At 44.3% G+C, this 17,893-nt stretch overlaps 1 protein-coding gene across 1 annotated transcript in view; it reads left to right on the top strand.

Moving 5' to 3' along the window:
* Positions 1-763: 763 nt before the first annotated feature.
* Positions 764-17,893, top strand: part of LOC122810605 (uncharacterized protein K02A2.6-like) — a 98,703-nt gene continuing 81,573 nt past the window's right edge. The window contains 3 exon segments of the mRNA XM_044082181.1: positions 764-1,607; positions 1,713-2,121; positions 2,123-4,622. Coding sequence (XP_043938116.1) covers positions 764-1,607; positions 1,713-2,121; positions 2,123-4,622 — 3,753 coding nt within the window.

Here is a 17,893-nt window from a genome sequence, read left to right as displayed (position 1 = left end):
TATTAATCTAAAAAAAAAACTGTACACGTTACCTGACAACTATGAGTGACAAAACCGAGTCATAATGTTGTGGATAAGATAGCAGCATTTGTTTGGCTGTAGACCATACTGTTTTTACAATAGTAATTCTGATGTGAAAATATAGCTAATAATCGTAACTGATTTACTAAACAAGCATATCCCTGCAGACCTTCACATTACCTGTTTAATTTACATGACTGTTCTGACTGGAGTGCTTCTCAAACAATCTGGAAATATATTGCTGATAAGTATATTTCTTGGCACTTTTCAGAGTTCTGCATTGTCTTAATTTTTTGCCTGACTGAATTATTTTTGTAGTATAGGGCAGGTAATGTTGTTATTGTGCTGTAGGGGCGCTGTGGGGGATTAACAACATGTAGTGTTGGTTCTGTATTCTCTGGTCACTTGTTGGTTCCGTGTATGATGGCTATGGGGAAGATGTGAACATGTAACATGGGTGCGCACCTGGAGGTTCTTATTAAAGAAAGGCCTTACAACTCCAGAACCGTGTGGTCTCCTTATTTACCAGGATATAACATATTGGCGACGAGAGTGGGATGCCTCAGAGTCCGCTGAGAGTGAAAACGGCGGGGTGCAGTTAATGTCGGATGACGAAGAGACTGGGGCTGCCGGAGTTATGTCTGTTTCCATGTTAGGGTCGCTGGTTGCATATGACTGTCGGACACAGACCTGGGAGGAGTATTGTGAAGTGTTGGAACATTTTTTTGAAGCAAACCAGATAATGGACGCGGGCCGGAAACGAGCCATATTGCTGAGCTCGGTGGGCAGCAAGACGTACAGTCTGATGAGGAACTTATTGAGTCCTGATAAACCGGGGGATAAATCGTTCACGGAGTTGACGAGCTTGCTTCAGTCACATTATAACCCGAAGCCGAGTGAGATAGTCCAAAGGTTCAAGTTAAATTCAAGGACTAGAATGGCCAATGAAACGGTAACGGAGTATGTCACAGTGCTGAGGGAGCTGGCGCAACACTGTAATTATGGTGACAGACTGACAGAAATGCTACGTGATAGGCTCGTATGTGGCATTGCAGATGACCGCATACAACGCAGATTGTTAGCGGAGCCTGAGTTGTCGTTTGAAAAGGCCTTGAAGCTGGCACAGGCCATCGAGACAGCGAATAAAGACATTCGTGATTTACAACCAAGAACAATCGAGGGGGTTGGGAGCAGGAGTGCTACCCCACTGCCAGTGCATAAAGTGGTAATGGAGCATAAACCACAAGGGAAGTCTGGTCAGTATGCCTGTTACAGGTGTGGCGGTGAACATCTGTCACGGAACTGTCGTTTCTTAAATGAAAAATGTCATGCTTGCGGAAAAAAGGGCCATGTGAAGAAAATGTGCAGGTCAATGCCCTCTAGGGACCAGCAGAGAAAGGGGGAGGAAAAAAGCAGCATAACGGACAGAAAGGGAAACCGGAAAATAAAACAGCAGTATGCACACCACATGCGTGAAGGTACAGATCAAGAAACCAGGGAAGAAGAGGAAGTGTTTACTATGTTTAACATGAAAGAGGCAAGGATGGAAAGAGTCGATCCCATTACAACCCAGTTGGACTTAAATGGTAAAATGGTGCAGTTTGAAGTGGATACTGGATGTAGTGTGACAGTTCTGTCAAAGGCTGAGTATGGGAAGTTATGGCTAAAAGAAGCTCAGGAGCTGCAGGACTGTTCAGTGACTTTGAAAACATATACAGGTGAAACAGTTCCCACACTAGGGATGGCAAAAGTAACTGTAACACATAAAGACAAAGTCAAACAGTTGCCAGTCATGGTGGTGGCAGGTAATGGACCAAACCTGTTAGGCCGGGCGTGGCTAAAGGAGCTGGAAATGGGCTGTCTACAGCTCCATAAAGTAGAACAGCATGTGCTGACCTTGCAAGATGTGCTGGAGAACAACGAAGAAATGTTCAAAGAGGAACTGGGTACCTGGAGGGGTCCACCAGCAAAGATACACGTCAAAGAAAACGCAACGCCAAGATTTTACAAACCAAGACCCGTACCATACGCAATGAAGAAGAAAGTGGAGACTGAGTTGGAGCGACTCACCAAGCAAGGTATAATTGAACCAGTAAAGTTTTGAATGGGCGGCACCCATTGTTCCAGTATTAAAGCCAGATGATACTGTACGCATATGTGGTGACTACAAGCTAACGGTGAACCAAGTTTCGAAGCTGGAGCAGTATCCAATACCAACGGTGGAGGATGTATTTGAAAAGCTGTCGGGAGGTGAAAAGTTTAGCAAACTGGACCTCAGTCATGCATATCAACAAGTCGTTCTGGAGGAAGGGTCTAAGTCATATGTCACCCTTAACACACACAAAGGTTTGTTCCAAGTAAATCGTTTACCCTTTGGTGTTTCCTCTAGTCCAGCTATTTTCCAGAGAATAATGGAGGGACTGGTGGCAGGAATTCCGAAGGTGGCTGTTTATTTGGACGACATCCTGTTGACGGGTAGGAACAACCGCGAGCATCTGGAGACTCTGAACGAGGTGCTGAGGCGACTGCGAGAGGCTGGTCTGCGGGTGAAGCGGAGTAAATGTGCTTTCATGGAAAAGGAATCAGAGTTCCTGGGTTACAAGGTGGATGCATCGGGCCTACACCCCCTGCCAAACAAGGTAAAAGCCATCCAACAGGCACCTGCACCCACAAATGTTACAGAGCTGAAGGCCTACTTAGGCTTACTCAACTATTATAACAGGTTCCTACCAAATCTGTCAACGCTGTTAGCTCCTTTACATAAACTATTAAGGAAGGAGACCCTGTGGACGTGGCAGGAGGAACAGGACAGAGCGTTTGAGCAGTCCAAGGAACTAATGCAGTCCTCAGAGGTTTTGGTGCACTACGATAGTCACAAGGACTTAATTCTGTCATGTGATGCCTCACCTTATGGGTTAGGGGCCGTGTTGGCACACCGTATGCCAGATGGACAAGAAAGACCCATCGGGTTCATGTCACGAACCTTAACACCAGCGGAGTCAAACTATTCCCAGCTAGACAAAGAGGGTTTGGCTGTAATTTTTGGAATTAAGCGGTTCCACAAATACCTTTATGGCAGGAAGTTTACTGTTTGCACCGATCATAAGCCCTTGTTGTCACTGTTCAGCGAGATGAAAGCCGTGCCTCAGATGGTTTCTGCCCGCATTCAGAGATGGGCTGTAACATTGAGAGCTTATGAATATGAGATTGTTTATAAGCCCGGGAAACACCATAGCAATGCGGACGTGCTGAGCCGTCTGCCGCTACCGGGGCATCTCAAGGAAGAGGAAACGGAGGACCGAGTTTTGATGATGGAGGACATCACGTTGGTGTCAGCGAGGGAACTGAGTGAATGGACACGAAAAGACACGGTGCTGGCTCGAGTGTTTCAGTGGGTCCAGCAAGGCTGGACAACACAACAAACTGATCCAGTTTTTCGGCCCTATGAGGTGAGGAAAACAGAGCTGAGTGTGCAAGATGGATGCATGTTGTGGGGGGCACGAGTGATAATTCCGCCCCCAGGAAGACGTGCACTTTTACAACAGCTGCACCAGGGTCATGTGGGCATCACCCGAATGAAGGCCTTAGCACGAAGTTATTTCTGGTGGCCCAAGTTGGACCACGACATTGAAGTCGCTGTGAAAGAGTGTAACACCTGTCAACAACATCGCAACTCACCTGTGGCGGCACCACTACACCCATGGGAGTGGCCGAGTAGACCTTGGCAGAGACTTCATATAGACTATGCAGGGCCTTTTATGGGGGCAATGTTTTTGATAATAATGGATGCTCATTCTAAATGGATGGATGCCTACCCAGTCAAAACAACTACTTCCACCACTACCATTGAATGCCTGAGGAAGAGTTTCAGTAGCCAAGGACTACCAGAGACTATTGTATCAGATAATGCTTCATGTTTCATGAGTGGAGAGTTCAAGGGTTTTCTGGAAAAAAATGGCATCGTACATGTCACATCAGCACCATACCATGCGGCTTCAAATGGCTGTGCTGAAAGGGCTGTCCAGACCTTTAAAGCAATGATGACAAAGGCTGGAGATGGAAGTATGGCAGCAAAAGTGTCAAGGGTGTTATTCAACTACCGCATTACACCCCAGTCTACGACCGGATTGTCACCTGCCGAGATGTTGCAAGGACGGAGATTAAGGTCAACATTGGATCTGGTGCATCCAAACATCCGAGCTAAGGTGGAGAGGACACAGTGGAGGCAAAAAGAACATCATGATCGACGACGGAGAGAGAGAAGTTTCCTTGCGGGAGATGCAATGATGACTCGAAACTTCAGCTATGGACCTAAATGGATTCCAGGGTTCATTGTCAAGAGCACAGGTCCACTGTCGTACCAGGTGAGGTTGAATGGAAGTTTCTTGGTGAGGAGACATGTGGACCAGATTCTGCGGAGCGAACAGAAGAAGGACTTCATGGAACTGCAAGCCCCGGAAATACCATTAGTTTCGGGAGAAGGGCTCGCAGAGGCAGGAGGATCTCCAATCCTGGGTCCCGAGGAAGACCGCCAGGACTCGGAAGGAGAGGTTCCCGAGGACCCAACCTTTCCAGGGATGGACACACCTGTACCAGAGGTGGTAACTGTGACACCGGAGTCACCTAGTGTGGTACCATTGCGCCGTTCTAAGCGTGCACTGGTTAAACCTAGTTACTTGAAGGACTATCAGTGTTAAAAGTGCATGTATAGGTTAGAAGGACAACATAACTTGATTGCATGGTAACCGTTTAATAACTAGCCGGTTATTTAGAAATTAAGTGACTGGATGGATTGTTTTTTTGACTTGCTCCCTCGTTTCTCTTATGTAAGGAGGCGTATGTCACAGCTTAAGAGGGGAGGAATATAGTATAGGGCAGGTAATGTTGTTATTGTGCTGTAGGGGCGCTGTGGGGGATTAACAACATGTAGTGTTGGTTCTGTATTCTCTGGTCACTTGTTGGTTCCGGTGTACGTATGGCTATGGGGAAGATGTGAACATGTAACATGGGTGCGCACCTGGAGGTTCTTATTAAAGAAAGGCCTTACAACTCCAGAACCGTGTGGTCTCCTTATTTACCAGGATATAACAATTTTATATATTTGCTAACATTGTTTGCTGTTCTCTCATCTGTTCTGAAACTTGTCCCCCCCTCTCCCCTCTCCCATTCCTGTGGTGGTTTTAAAGTTTATAAAACTGGCCTAACTGATCATTTGTAAGTGTTTTTCAACTGTTGAGCTGTTGAGGGCTACACACTCAATTGATAGCCATTTTTCTGCTTTAAAGGTGTTTGTTTTACTGTATCTATTTTAATTATTGAAAAAAAATCCTATCTCTCTTCCTGTTTCCCCTTCTTTCTATAACCAGTAGAGTCCAGCTTTCAGATTTTGCTGAATTCTGGGCTATTTTGTAGTTTCTGTGTTGCTCAGACCTTACTAAGATAGAAGGAAGCGTCTCTGTTCATCAGTGAGATGGTGAGCCTTGAGCAGCCTATCTGTTGCTGGAGGAGTGGTTTCAGTTCAGAATTTGTAGATGTTCTTCGTCTCCCATTGCTGCAGTCCTGACATATGGGTATTCCGCTGTCCACCATCGGCCTGAATACCAAAGGGCTAGAACCGGCGTCGGTCATCGGCGCCCGAGACTGACGTCAGTATGTGTCAGTACAAATGCGCATGACCGACGCCATAACCTCAGTCTTTCTTGCCGCATGGTCCTAAGCAGAAGCAGCATTTGCAAGTGCCGTTCGGCATTCTGGAATTGTCGGTTTTCGAGTTTCAGACCGGAGACCAAGTTGGGCTAAGTACCTCGTTGGGGACATTTTTGTCTTTTTCTTGCCTCAGTATTGACGGATGTCAGAAAAAGTTAATAACTGTATTTCTTGTGGGAAACAGATTCCTCATAGGGATTACCATTCACTCTGCATTCCTTGTTTGGGGCCTGAGCACGACGTTGTTGGGTGTCACTTTTGTGCTACTTTTAACAAGCGTACTATTAAACGTCGGTTGGACTGTGCTAGGCTGGTGTTTGGTAAACGTTGTAATTATAACATGCCGTCGGATTCTCCGACGACTGGTTCTTCTAAGAAACGCAAAGAAAAGTCTTTGCGGTCCAAACAGGATGAGGCGTCCACTCCGGACGCCGGTTCTGTAGTACCACTGGCTACTTCAGTGGCTCCTTCTGAAAGTTTACCTGAGTCTAAAGGGGAGCCTTTGTTACTGCAGGAAGTGGCTTCTCCTGTGTTAGGCCAGGCTGAGGGTGCTTCTCTGATGTCAGTGGTTCCCTCCCCTCATAGGGTAGTTAGGCCTCCTCCTTCTCATAGGAGAGCCCATTCTAAGTCTAAGTCTGCCCCTGCTGGTGCTAGTCCCCAGGGTCCAGCTCCTAGGAAGCACATGTTAAAGATGGCTGAAGATTTGATTACTTTAATTAGGGGTTCTATGCCCCCCCCCTGTGAAGAGGCCCAGGGTAGAGACAGAGTTGGAGGGTTTGGTTCAGTCTTCCAATGAGTCAGATTCCTCTGTAGAAGAACTTCAGGATTTCCCTCCTTATTCTGATTCGGAGGCTGAGGACTCTACTCCCTCTGCGTCCCCTCCAGGAGATTTTTCTTTCTCTGAGACTTTGCATTCCATGAGGGAACATTTCAAATGGGAGGGCCAGGATTATTCTGATTCTCGTAAAAGACTAAGAGAATTCTTGTTTTTGCCTCAGCATAGGCCCTTGGCTATTCCCCCTGTACTGGATGTTGTTCAGGATGTGTTTTCTGAAGCTGCCCTTAACCCAGATTCTCTGCCTCCTGCCCCGGTTAAACCAAATAGATACTACAGGGTTCCGGAAGCTCACAAGTACTTATATAAGAGTCCTAGGGCTGATCCAGAAACTATTACTCAAGGCCCCAAAGGGGTTAGGGCTTCTGTGGTTAGGAATCCAGTTCCTCTGGACAAGGATGCTAGGGCCCTGGATAGGTGGGGTAAAAAACTGTATACCTCTTCGACTTTGGCTATGAGAGCTTTAAATTGTCAGTTTCATATTCTCCGTTATCAAAATTATTTGCTGGGCCAATTGAAATGTAAAGTAGATGCTTTAGCTGAAGGTATTGAATGTAAGGAGCTTCAGGATTTAGTGCATGCTTCAGACCACGTTGGTAAGCATTCTTTGCAGTGTGGTTTTGATGCTTTACAGGCTTCTTCCAGGGTGGCTGCAACTAGTTCAGTTATTCGTAGGCATGCTTGGCTTAAAGATCAGACCTTGTCAGAGCATGTTAAGGCTCGAATTATGGAGGCTCCTCTACAATCTGATGTTCTTTTTGGCCCTCCAGTAGAATCAGTTTTGAAAAAAATGGAGGAAAAAGCTAAGTCTATGCAGACAGTTAAGAATTTTTTACAGGTTCAGCCCCCTAAGTTCAGTAGGAATTGGCCTGCTAAGGGATGGTCTTTCCCCTCTTCGGATTATCAATCTAGGGGCAGGTCGAGGCGAGGTAGAGGTAGGGCTTCCTCTCAGGGCCCTGTTACTTCTAGGTCTTTGAGTTCTTCTACCCCTTCTGCTGGGGAGGGCAGGGGTCAGTCCTTTCGGAAACAGTCCCAATGACCCGTGTCTTCAGCTGCCGGACTCTGCCTTGCTGGCAGCCCCTCTAGGAGGAAAACTGAGACTTTTCAAAAGAAATTGGCATTTGGTTACCCAAGACAAATGGGTATTGGACATAATAAATCGAGGCTACAAATTTTATTTTCACACATTCCCTCCTTTCAAAGGTATGCCGGATGTGCCTCGTCAGCAAAGACTGGAAGCAAAGACTCAAATTTCTTCTCTGCTTCAGTTGGAAGCAATATAGGCAGTACCTTCTGCAGAAAGAGGCACAGGGTTTTATTCCCGTCTTTTCTTAGTGCCAAAGAAAGGAAATACTTGGAGACCAATTCTGGACTTGTCCATTCTAAATACCTTTCTGGAAATTCCAAAATTCAAGATGTTAACACTGCAACAGCTGTTACCTATGCTGGGCAAAGATCACTGGATGGTGACTCTGGATCTCAAAGAGGCCTATCTTCACATTCCTATCAGGCCCAGTTGCAGGAAATTCCTGAGATTTCGGAATGGGAATTTGCATTATCAGTTCTCTGCATTGCCCTTTGGCTTGTCTACTGCGCCCAGGGTATTCACAAAAGTCCTGGCTCCAGTAATAGCTTTTCTCAGGCTACAAGGAATTCAAATTTATCCTTATCTGGACGACTGGTTGATTCTGGGTCAAGGCAAGCGAACTTCTTCAACATCTGCAGTATGTAATGACAGTTTTAAGATGCCTAGGGTATTCTGTGAACGAAATAAAGTCCAGTCTAGTACCCTCACAAGAGATGTGTTTTCTGGGTGTGAAACTGAATACAGCTGCTCAGATGGCATTTCTTACCCCGGACAAACAAAGGAATCTTCACCTATACTTCCAACAGCTATCAGTAATGTCCAGGCTGACTGCAAGGACAGTCCTTCAAGCCTTGGGGTTCATGGCATCTTGCATTCTAGTACTTCCCAATGCCAAACTGCATATGAGGAAGCTACAATGGTATCTCAAAAGCGTTTGGACTCAACACTGCCACGATTTGGACACTGTCATTCGGATTCTACCTTGCATTCAGAGAGAATTTCTGTGGTGGGCTCAGGAATGTCACCTAAACAAGGGGCTCTCTGTGACCCAACCAGAGGCAAGTCAGATATTAACGACGGACGCCTCGGAGTCAGCCTGGGGAGCTCATTTCAGAGGGAAATGGATTCAAGACCTTTGGGCCCCAGAGCTACTTCACTTGCTTATCAACATGAAAGAGATGCTGGCAGTTCAATTTGCTTTGGAAGGATTCAAAAGCCTACTTCAACCAGGACTGGTGTTGATTCGAACAGACAACACGACTGTCATGTGGTACATCAACAAGCAAGGGGGAACTCATTCTTACCCTCTTTGCAGACAAGCAATGCTGTTATGGGAAACTGCTTTGAATCTGCACATCACTCTTCGAGCACAGTTTCTGCCAGGAGCACAAAATTCTTTAGCAGATGTTCTGAGCAGACAGATTGTGGATCCTCACGAATGGAAATTGGACCCTCAGGTATTTCTTCAGTTGACAATGGCTTGGGGAACTCCGGACATAGATCTGTTCGCTTCTCCTCTGAATTTCCAACTGCCACTGTTTTGCACAAGGCTATTTCATCCGAAAGCCTGGAAAATAGATGCACTATCCTTCAGTTGGAGCAACCTTCACGTGTATGCTTTTCCTCCTTTGCCTCTTCTTCCGAAGGTGCTGTTGAAAGTCAGGAGGGACAAACCTTGCATGATCCTTATAGCACCGGATTGGCCTCGTCAGCATTGGTACCCTCTGTTGAGGAGCTTGATTCATGTACCACCTTGGCCATTACCACAGATTCCTCACTTATTGTCTCTGGAAAACAATAATTTTCTCAATGTCAGGGTGCAATCCCTACACCTGACAGCCTGGCGCATTCTGTTTTAGAGAAGGAGGACCTTCAGCTCCCTCAACAAGTTTTGGATGTTATTTTGGAAGCCAGGCGTCCTAGTACTCGAAAAGTTTATGCGGGTAAATGGAAGAGATTTTTTCTTTGGAGTTCAGCTAAAGGCTTTGATGTCGAATTGCCTAATTTGAGTTGTACATTGCAATATTTGACTATTTTATTGGACAAGGGTTTGTCCTTCTCTTCTGTAAAAGTGTATTCTGCAGCTATTTCTGCTCACTATGATTGTGACCCAACTTTATTTTCACATCCATTGGTAAAACAGTTTCTTAGAGGGGCAAAGAATATCAGACCCCCACGGAGGGCTCCTACTCCTACCTGGGATCTTAATTTTGTTTTGGAAAAGCTGACTCTGCCTCCTTTTGAACCTGCAGCTACAGCTGAATTGCAGTTGTTGTCCTGGAAGACTGCTTTTTTATTGGCTGTTACTTCTGCTAGAAGGGTATCTGAATTACAGGCCCTCATGGCAGTGGAACCTTTTCTGATTTTTCACAATGACAGAGTTTCCTTACGTACTAATCCTACTTTTCTGCCTAAAGTGATTTCTAATGTGGCATTGAACCAATCTATACATTTGCCTACTTTTTATGCTAACCCCCAAAATGAAGGGGAAAAAGTTTTGCATTCTTTGGATGTACATAGGCAGTTGAGGTATTATTTGAGCAGAACCAAAGAGTTCAGAAGATCTCAACAATTATTTGTTTCTTTTGCTTTGACTTCACGAGGGAAAGCTGTCTCAAACAAACTATTTCCAAGTGGATTGGCCATTGTATTGCTTTTGTTACACTCATGATGGAGAGGATGTTCCGGCTGGGATCAGGCCTCATTCTACTAGGGCTACGGCCACTTCTACTGCTTTTTTGAGAGGGGTAGCTACTAAGGACATTCTAGAAGCAGCTACTTGGAGTTCTGTACATACCTTTACAAAGCATTATCATTTACCTCTTTATTCTAGGTCTAGGGCTGGGTTTGCCACTGCAATCTTACAGGGCATGTCAGCAGCTCCTCATGCTATTTAGTTGACCAGCCTCCCTTTTTTCCGTTGCTCTGGGATTCTACCCATATGTCAGGACTGCAGCAATGGGAGACGAAGAACATAGTACAGTTTTGTACCTACCATACATGTAGATGTTCGAGGATCTCCATTGCTGCAGTCCAATTTTCCCTCCCTCCTTCCCCCTTTTTCTTTTTAGGTTGGGGTTTGGGTGGTGTTTTTTGCATTCTGACGTCTGAGGCAAGAAAGACTGAGGTTATGGCGTCGGTCATGAGCATTTGTACTGACACGTACTGACGTCAGTCTCGGGCGCCGATGACCGACGCCGGTTCTAGCCCTTTGGTATTCGGGCCGATGGTGGACAGCGGAATACCCATATGTCAGGACTGCAGCAATGGAGATCCTCGAACATCTACATTTATGGTAGGTACAAAACTGTACTTTTTATTGGCCATTTTGGGCTATTTCTATCCCTTTCATTTTTCTGTTTAAAAACCCATGTTTGCGCGTTGTTTGCATTTGTATTACCTCAGCAAGATCCTGCCTGGGTGTCCTGCAGAGTTCTACAGCAGCAGAGAGAGAAAATGGAGGCTTTGAGTGGATTAAGTACCTCTGTTTTGCTTTTTATTGCTTATTTTCACCAGCCGCACTATTCAGAGTGTTTTTTATTAACTTTGCAACTTATTTGAACTGTTTTTTAAATTCTGATATTGTTTGCACTTTAACTGATCGTTTTTAAGTGTTTTTTCAACTGTTGAAGGCTACACACTCAAGTGCAATAGCCATTTTTCTGCTTTAAAAGTGCTTGTTTTACTGTATCTGTTTTAATTTTTGAAAAAAAAAAATTGTATCTCTCTAGTCATTTCCCGCCTTTCCATAACCAGCAGAGTCCGGTTTTCAGATTTTGCTGAATTCTGGACTGTTTTGTAGTTTCTGTGTTGCCCAGACCTTACTAAGATAGAAGGAGGCTTCTTTGTTCATCAGTGAGTATGGTGAGCTTTGAGCAGCCTATCTGTTGCTGGAGGAGTGGTTTCAGCTCAGAATTTGTAGTTTTATTGGCCAGTTTGGGCTATTTCTATCCCTTTCATCTTTCTGTTTAAAAACCTATGTTTGAGTGGTTTTTGCACTTGTATTACCTCAGCAAGATCCTGCCTGGGTATCCTGCAGAGCTCTACAACAGCACATAGAGAAAAGGGAGACTTTGATTGGATTAAGTACCTCTGTTTTGCTTTTTATTGCTTATTTCCACTAGCCACACTATTCTGAGCATTTTTTATTAACTTTGCAACTTATTTGAACTGTTTTTTGAATTCTGATGCTGTTTGCACATTGTTTTTAAGTGTTTTTCAACTGTTGAACTGTTGAGGGCTACACACTAAAGTGCAATAGTCATTTTTCTGCTTTAAATGTGTTTGTTTTACTGTATCTGTTTTAATTTTTGAAAAAAAAAAATCCTATCTCCCTACTCATTTCCTGCATTTCTATAACCAGTAGAGTCCAGTTTTCAGATTTTGCTGAATTCTGGGCTGTTTAGTAGTTTCTGTGTTGCCCAGACATTACTAAGATAGAAGGAAGCTTCTATGTTCATCAGTGAGAGTGGTGAGCCTTGAGCAGCCTATCTGTCACTGTAGGAGTGGTTTCAGTTCAGAATCGGTAGTTTTATTGACCATTTTGGGCTATTTCTATCCCTTTTATCTTTCTGTTTAAAAACACACGTTTGCACGGTTTTTGCACTTGTATTACCTCAGCAAGATCCTGCCTGGGTGTCCTGCAGAGTTCTACAGCAGCAGAGAGAGAAAATGGAGACTTTGAGTGGATTAAGTACCTCTGTTTTGCTTTTTATTGCTTACTTTCACTAGCCACACTATTCCGAGCATTGTTTATTAACTTTTCAACTTATTTGAACTGTTTTTTTAATTCTGATACTGTTTGCACTTTAACTGATCATTTTTAAGTGTTTTTAACTGTTGAACTGTTGAGGGCTACACACTCAAGTGCGATAGCCATTTTTCTGCTTTAGAAGTGTTTGTTTTACTGTATCTGTTTTAATTTTTGAAAAAAAAACAAACAAAAAAATCATACCTCTCTACTCATTTCCCACCTTTCTATAACCAGTAGAGTCCGGTTTTCAGATTTTGCTGAATTCTGGGCTGATTTATAGTTTCTGTGTTGCCCAGACTTTACTAAGATAGAAGGAAGCTTCTCTGTTCATCAGTGAGAGTGGTGAGCTTTGAGCAGCCTATCTGTTGCTGGAAGAGTGGTTTCAGCTCAGAATCTGTAGTTTTATTGGCCATTTTAGGCTATTTCTATCCCTTTAATCTTTCTGTTTAAAAAACAGCGTTTGCATGGTTTTGCGCATCGCGCAGCGCCGTTTAACTAGGGTTAAACTGTTACCGATTCCAGAAAGTCTGCTCTTATAATTTTCCCCTCAGAACTAGCCAGTTTTCTAGTTTTAGCACTCAAAACTGTTTCCTTGTGCTCAGCACTTGTCCAAAACTTGTTGCAAGCACTAAATAATCTACAAATTACTGTAGCACTCAACTTTCCTCACTTGCTAGGAGGAAAACAGTTTAAGCACCTATCCAGGCATGTCTAAGGGTCAGCTCCCGGTATTTTCCCCTATCCACCTGATGAATCTGGGCATCTTGGGGCAATGTAGCAATTGCCTCATGTACTCTGACAACCCTCTCCTCCTACCACCCAGCACTACAACCTGTGATAGATGCACTTATATAGCCAAACTGGAAGTCAAGCTCTCTCCAGCTAAGACTGTACTGGACAGTCAAGAGGAGAAGGTAAACACCTGCACCACACCACACTCAAAACATAGTCCATCAAAACCTACACCACCTAAACCCACACATAGTAACACAAAACACACACCTACAATAAAAATCTGCCCAAACAACAGAGACCTCCAAAGCTGAAATGCAAGCAACCCCCCCCCCCTAACACTACCCAAATGACAAACAGCCCACAAAATCAGTGTGCCACTCAACCTCAGCCCATAAGGCAAAACAACGTACCCAACACACTAGTCATAGGTGACTCTATACTCAGACACACTGATGTCCCACTCACAAGGCTAAACAAGGAGAAAGTTATGTCAGCTGCCTATCGGGTGCCAGGATCCACCACATAATGCAAGCTCTCAGGTCACTCCACAACAAGTACAAATATGACTCTGTCATTGTCCATGTTGGTGTGAATGACCTGAGATGTACCTCTTTGGACTACATGAAAAGAGACATGGAGGAGCTCTTGGATCAAGTCGCCTAGGCAGGTATGACTCTAGCCCTGAGTAGCATCCTGCCAATGCCCAGAATGATACCACAATACAAGGACAAAATGATTGACTTCAACAATTGGCTAAGCTTCTGGTGTCATTCTAAGCGGATCCAGTGTGTGTCTGCCTGGGACGATATGATCGACAGACCATGATGCTTTCTCAGAGATGGCCTGCACCTGTCGCCCCTGGGATTCCGGATACTGGCTAAGGCTCTTGCCACCCCTATAGTGCCTTTTTTAGGCAAGGTTCAAATGACAAACTCACCACCGTAGCAGGTATAAGCAAGCAAAATCTGAGGGTAATGCTACTCAATGCTAGAAGTCTAAACCTCAAAATGCACTCACTCGAGGCACTCCTTAAAATGGAGAGCATTGACACCTGTGTAGTGACGGAGACCTGGTTCAAGGCTCCAGAGAGCATCCCTGCATTACTAGGCTATAACTCATACCACACCTATCGACCATCTAACCTGGACTGAAACACTAAAGGAGGAGGCTTGTCCATATTCATTAAGGATATCCACACCTCCAGGATAGTTGCTCAACATAATGCATCTGAAATTATCCAAGTGCAACTAACACTGGGCAAGACTGCAATCCAGGTTGTAGCTTGTTACAGATCCCCCGCCATGTCCCAGGATGCCCACATCATGTTTCTTGACATACTGGGTATTATTAAGTTACAGCCCAATACCCTAATAATGGGCGATTTCAACTACGCCACCATCAACTGGGAAAACTACTCATGTACTAACTCATTTGATCAAAGCTTTCTGGAATTCATAAATTCCAATGCCCTGGATCAGCTTGTCCATACCCCCACCAGGGACAGCAATATCCTGGACCTAGTCATTACCAATATGGGCAACCGATGTTCCATGCCAGAGGTCAACTCCTTACTGATCAGATCCGACCACGAGCTAATCACCCTGGACATCAATATCCCGCCCCCACCCCATTGAGGAATCCACTGTAAAAAACTTCTGCAGAGCCAACTTCATGCTTTTTAAGACAGAAGTGGTAAGCCTCACAATACCCATACAGACGGAAAATAGAGGTACGACTGCTGAATCCTATACAAATGCACTGTATAAGCACATACATGAGTGCATGGATCATGCCATCCCTAACAGAACCAAGATGCTATCCTCCAAAAGAAGGAAGCCAATCTGGTGGTCCCCTGCCATAAACAAACTCTACAACAGAAGGAAGAAGCTGTTGCATACAAGAATAAAATCCCCTGAGTGCAGGAACTCCCTGGTCAGCCTCAGTAAGAAGCTGAGATCCCTCATAAAATCCTCCAAAGCTAGTAACAAAAATAAAATCTCCACTGATTCTAAAGACAGCCACAAAGCATTCTACAGCTATGCCAAGAATCTCAATGGCGACACTCAGATCTGCTCTGAGCTACAGCACAATGGCACTAGATATACAGAACCAACTGATATTGCCAACATTCTGGCAGATAGGTTCAGTGCAAACTTCACCCCCCCCCCACACCCCCCAAAGGGCCCATGACTATACCAGAAGAATGCAAAGCTGCTGTAATTATAGCTGCACAAGTAAAGACCGCATTCTCCAAAGCTAAGAACACAGCATCCATGGGACCTGACAACATCCCAGGCTGTGTTTTGCACGAACTACAGAATGAACTGGCACCCCACCTAAGTACCATGTTCAGTCATAGCCTCACTTCAGGCTTTGCACCTACTGAATGGTGTACAGCAATGGTTATCCCACTCCACAAAGGGGGTGCCACCACAGACCCCGGGAACTACCGCCTCATTAGCCTGACGAGCCTTGTCTGCAAGGCCATGGAACATATCATCTTGGAGCTTATAAAGAAGGACATAGGTAACCTCCAAACTCTGGACCCAACTCAGTTTGAGTTTGTAAATGGTAGATCATGTCTCCTAAACCTGATTGACTTCTTTGAAGCAGTCACCAGAAACGTGGACAAGGGTAAGGTGGTGCACACAGCCTATCTTGACCTCGCCAAGCCTTTCAACACCATCCCTCACTCTGGAATTATAGATAAACTCACCAGACTGGGCATAAATCCCTATGTCATAAGACTGGTAGATAACTGGCTCACTGACAGAACCCACACAGTGAAAGTAGCCAACTCCAAATCCAACTTCAGACCAGTGACAAGTGGAGTATCACAGGGCTCAGTCCTGGGTCCTCTCCTGTTTAGCATCTACTTCTTAGAAGTCCAGGCTAATACAGCAGGTCTTTGGCTAATGAAGTTCCCAGATGACTGCAAACTAGGTGCCATAATAGAATTGCCTAATGATGTGGACATTCTACAAAGGGGCCTCTCTGAGACTGAGGCTTGGTGTCAAAGTCATGGCCTCAAGCTCAATGCCAATAAGTGCATTGTCATCCCCTTTGGGAAAAAGACTGTACCCATGAAGTACCACATAGGCGGTAGCCTCCTAAACACCAAAAGTGTGATAACAGACCTTGGGACACAGGTGGACATTAGTCTCAATGTCATCCACCCCATCTTTTAAAATCTTTACCCTATGGGGAATTTCTTTGGGTTCAGCGGCTTTGTAATAATGGTCCAGATCTCATACAAGAGCTTAATATAACAGCTGAATTATTTCTTAGAAGGGGCTATTGTAATAAAAACTTATATGCCTTATTGAATAAGGTTAAAGGGAGCCCTAATAGGAAGACAGGTAGGTCACAAATTTGGCGACCTACTAATATAAAAAATAATAATACAGTATCCAATTTAAGAAAAAATTATGTAGTCACTACTTATGATGTTCTCTCCAATGAGGTAAAAGGTATAGTCAAACATTACTGGAACTTTCTTTTAAAATTTAAAGAACTCTCTGAGAGAATATGTAAAACTCCTATGTTTTCATACCACAAAGGGAAAAGTATTAAAGATATTTTAGTACATGCTTATTTTTCTACTCCTAGTTGTCGTATTAGTCCAATGCGTAGTGGCAGAACAGGTAGCTTACATCCTTCTAAGTTGGGAACTGCTGATTGAGGGCTCAGTGTCTGTTATTCTAAAAGTGTATTAATTCTGGTTTAAGCACTTGGGCATCAGGCCAGTTAGTTTACATTAAGAGGGTCCGTGGTCTGCACTCTTGTGGGAGGAGAGGCTGGACTCTGCCCTTCTGAGCTGGGAATTCCTGGTTAAAGGCTTATAGTGCCTGCATATTTGAACTGCTTCTTACTGAAATTGGTACACCTTGTTTGCTGTAGCATAGACTAGATCCAGGCCTGCTGAATCTAGCTTTGTTTGTATAACTTGAGCACTAATCCAGGCATTCTTTAAAGTATTCAATTGTATTTATTACTGCTTGGTAGTAACTTGATTAAAGTGTAGCTATCATTCTAAGTCTTTTGGATTAAGCACTTGGGCTTCAGACCAGTTGTTTTACATTAGGAAGGTTTGTGGCCTGCACTGTGGTGGCAGGACACGTAGCTTACATCCTTCTAAGTTGGGAACTGCTGATTGAGGGCTCAGTGTCTGTTATTCTAAAAGTGTATTAGTTCTGGTTTAAGCACTTGGGCTTCAGGCCAGTTATTTTACATTAAGAAGGTTCATGGTCTGCACTCTTGTGGGAGGAGAGGCTGGACTCTGCCCTACTGAGCTGGGAATTTCTGGTTAAAGGCTTATAGTGCCTGCATATTTGAACTGTTTCTTACTGAAATTGGTACACCTTGTTTGCTGTAGCATAGACTAGATCCAGGCCTGCTGAATCTAGCTTTGTTTGCATGCTTGTTATTTCCCTGAAACGCTAATTCCACCTAAAACGCAGCTTTTCAGCGCTTCTGTGGATCCCTAGTGATATCTGCATTGCTTACTGTACTTATTTCCTTGTTTCACTTGAAAGAAAGATACTGTTTGTCATTTTTGCATTTAAGTTACCTGTAACACATTGCATTTAAGTTACCTGGCACTTGCTCACTAAAGCAATTATATAAGTCAGCACTAAAAACTTAAAAGCACTACACCCTCACAAATTCCCCTTGAGTACCTTGTTCCCCAATGGCCCTTTTTTTCAATTATAAAGGAATTCCCAATACTATTCTAGCATGTCCAAAGGTCAGTTGT

Source organism: Protopterus annectens, chromosome 9.part0, assembly GCF_019279795.1.
Source record: "Protopterus annectens isolate FY-2018-M chromosome 9.part0, PAN1.0, whole genome shotgun sequence".
Classification (NCBI taxonomy): domain Eukaryota; kingdom Metazoa; phylum Chordata; order Ceratodontiformes; family Protopteridae; genus Protopterus; species Protopterus annectens.
The sequence above is the reverse complement of the archived record's forward strand: the minus strand, read 5'-3'. Positions and strand labels throughout refer to the sequence as shown.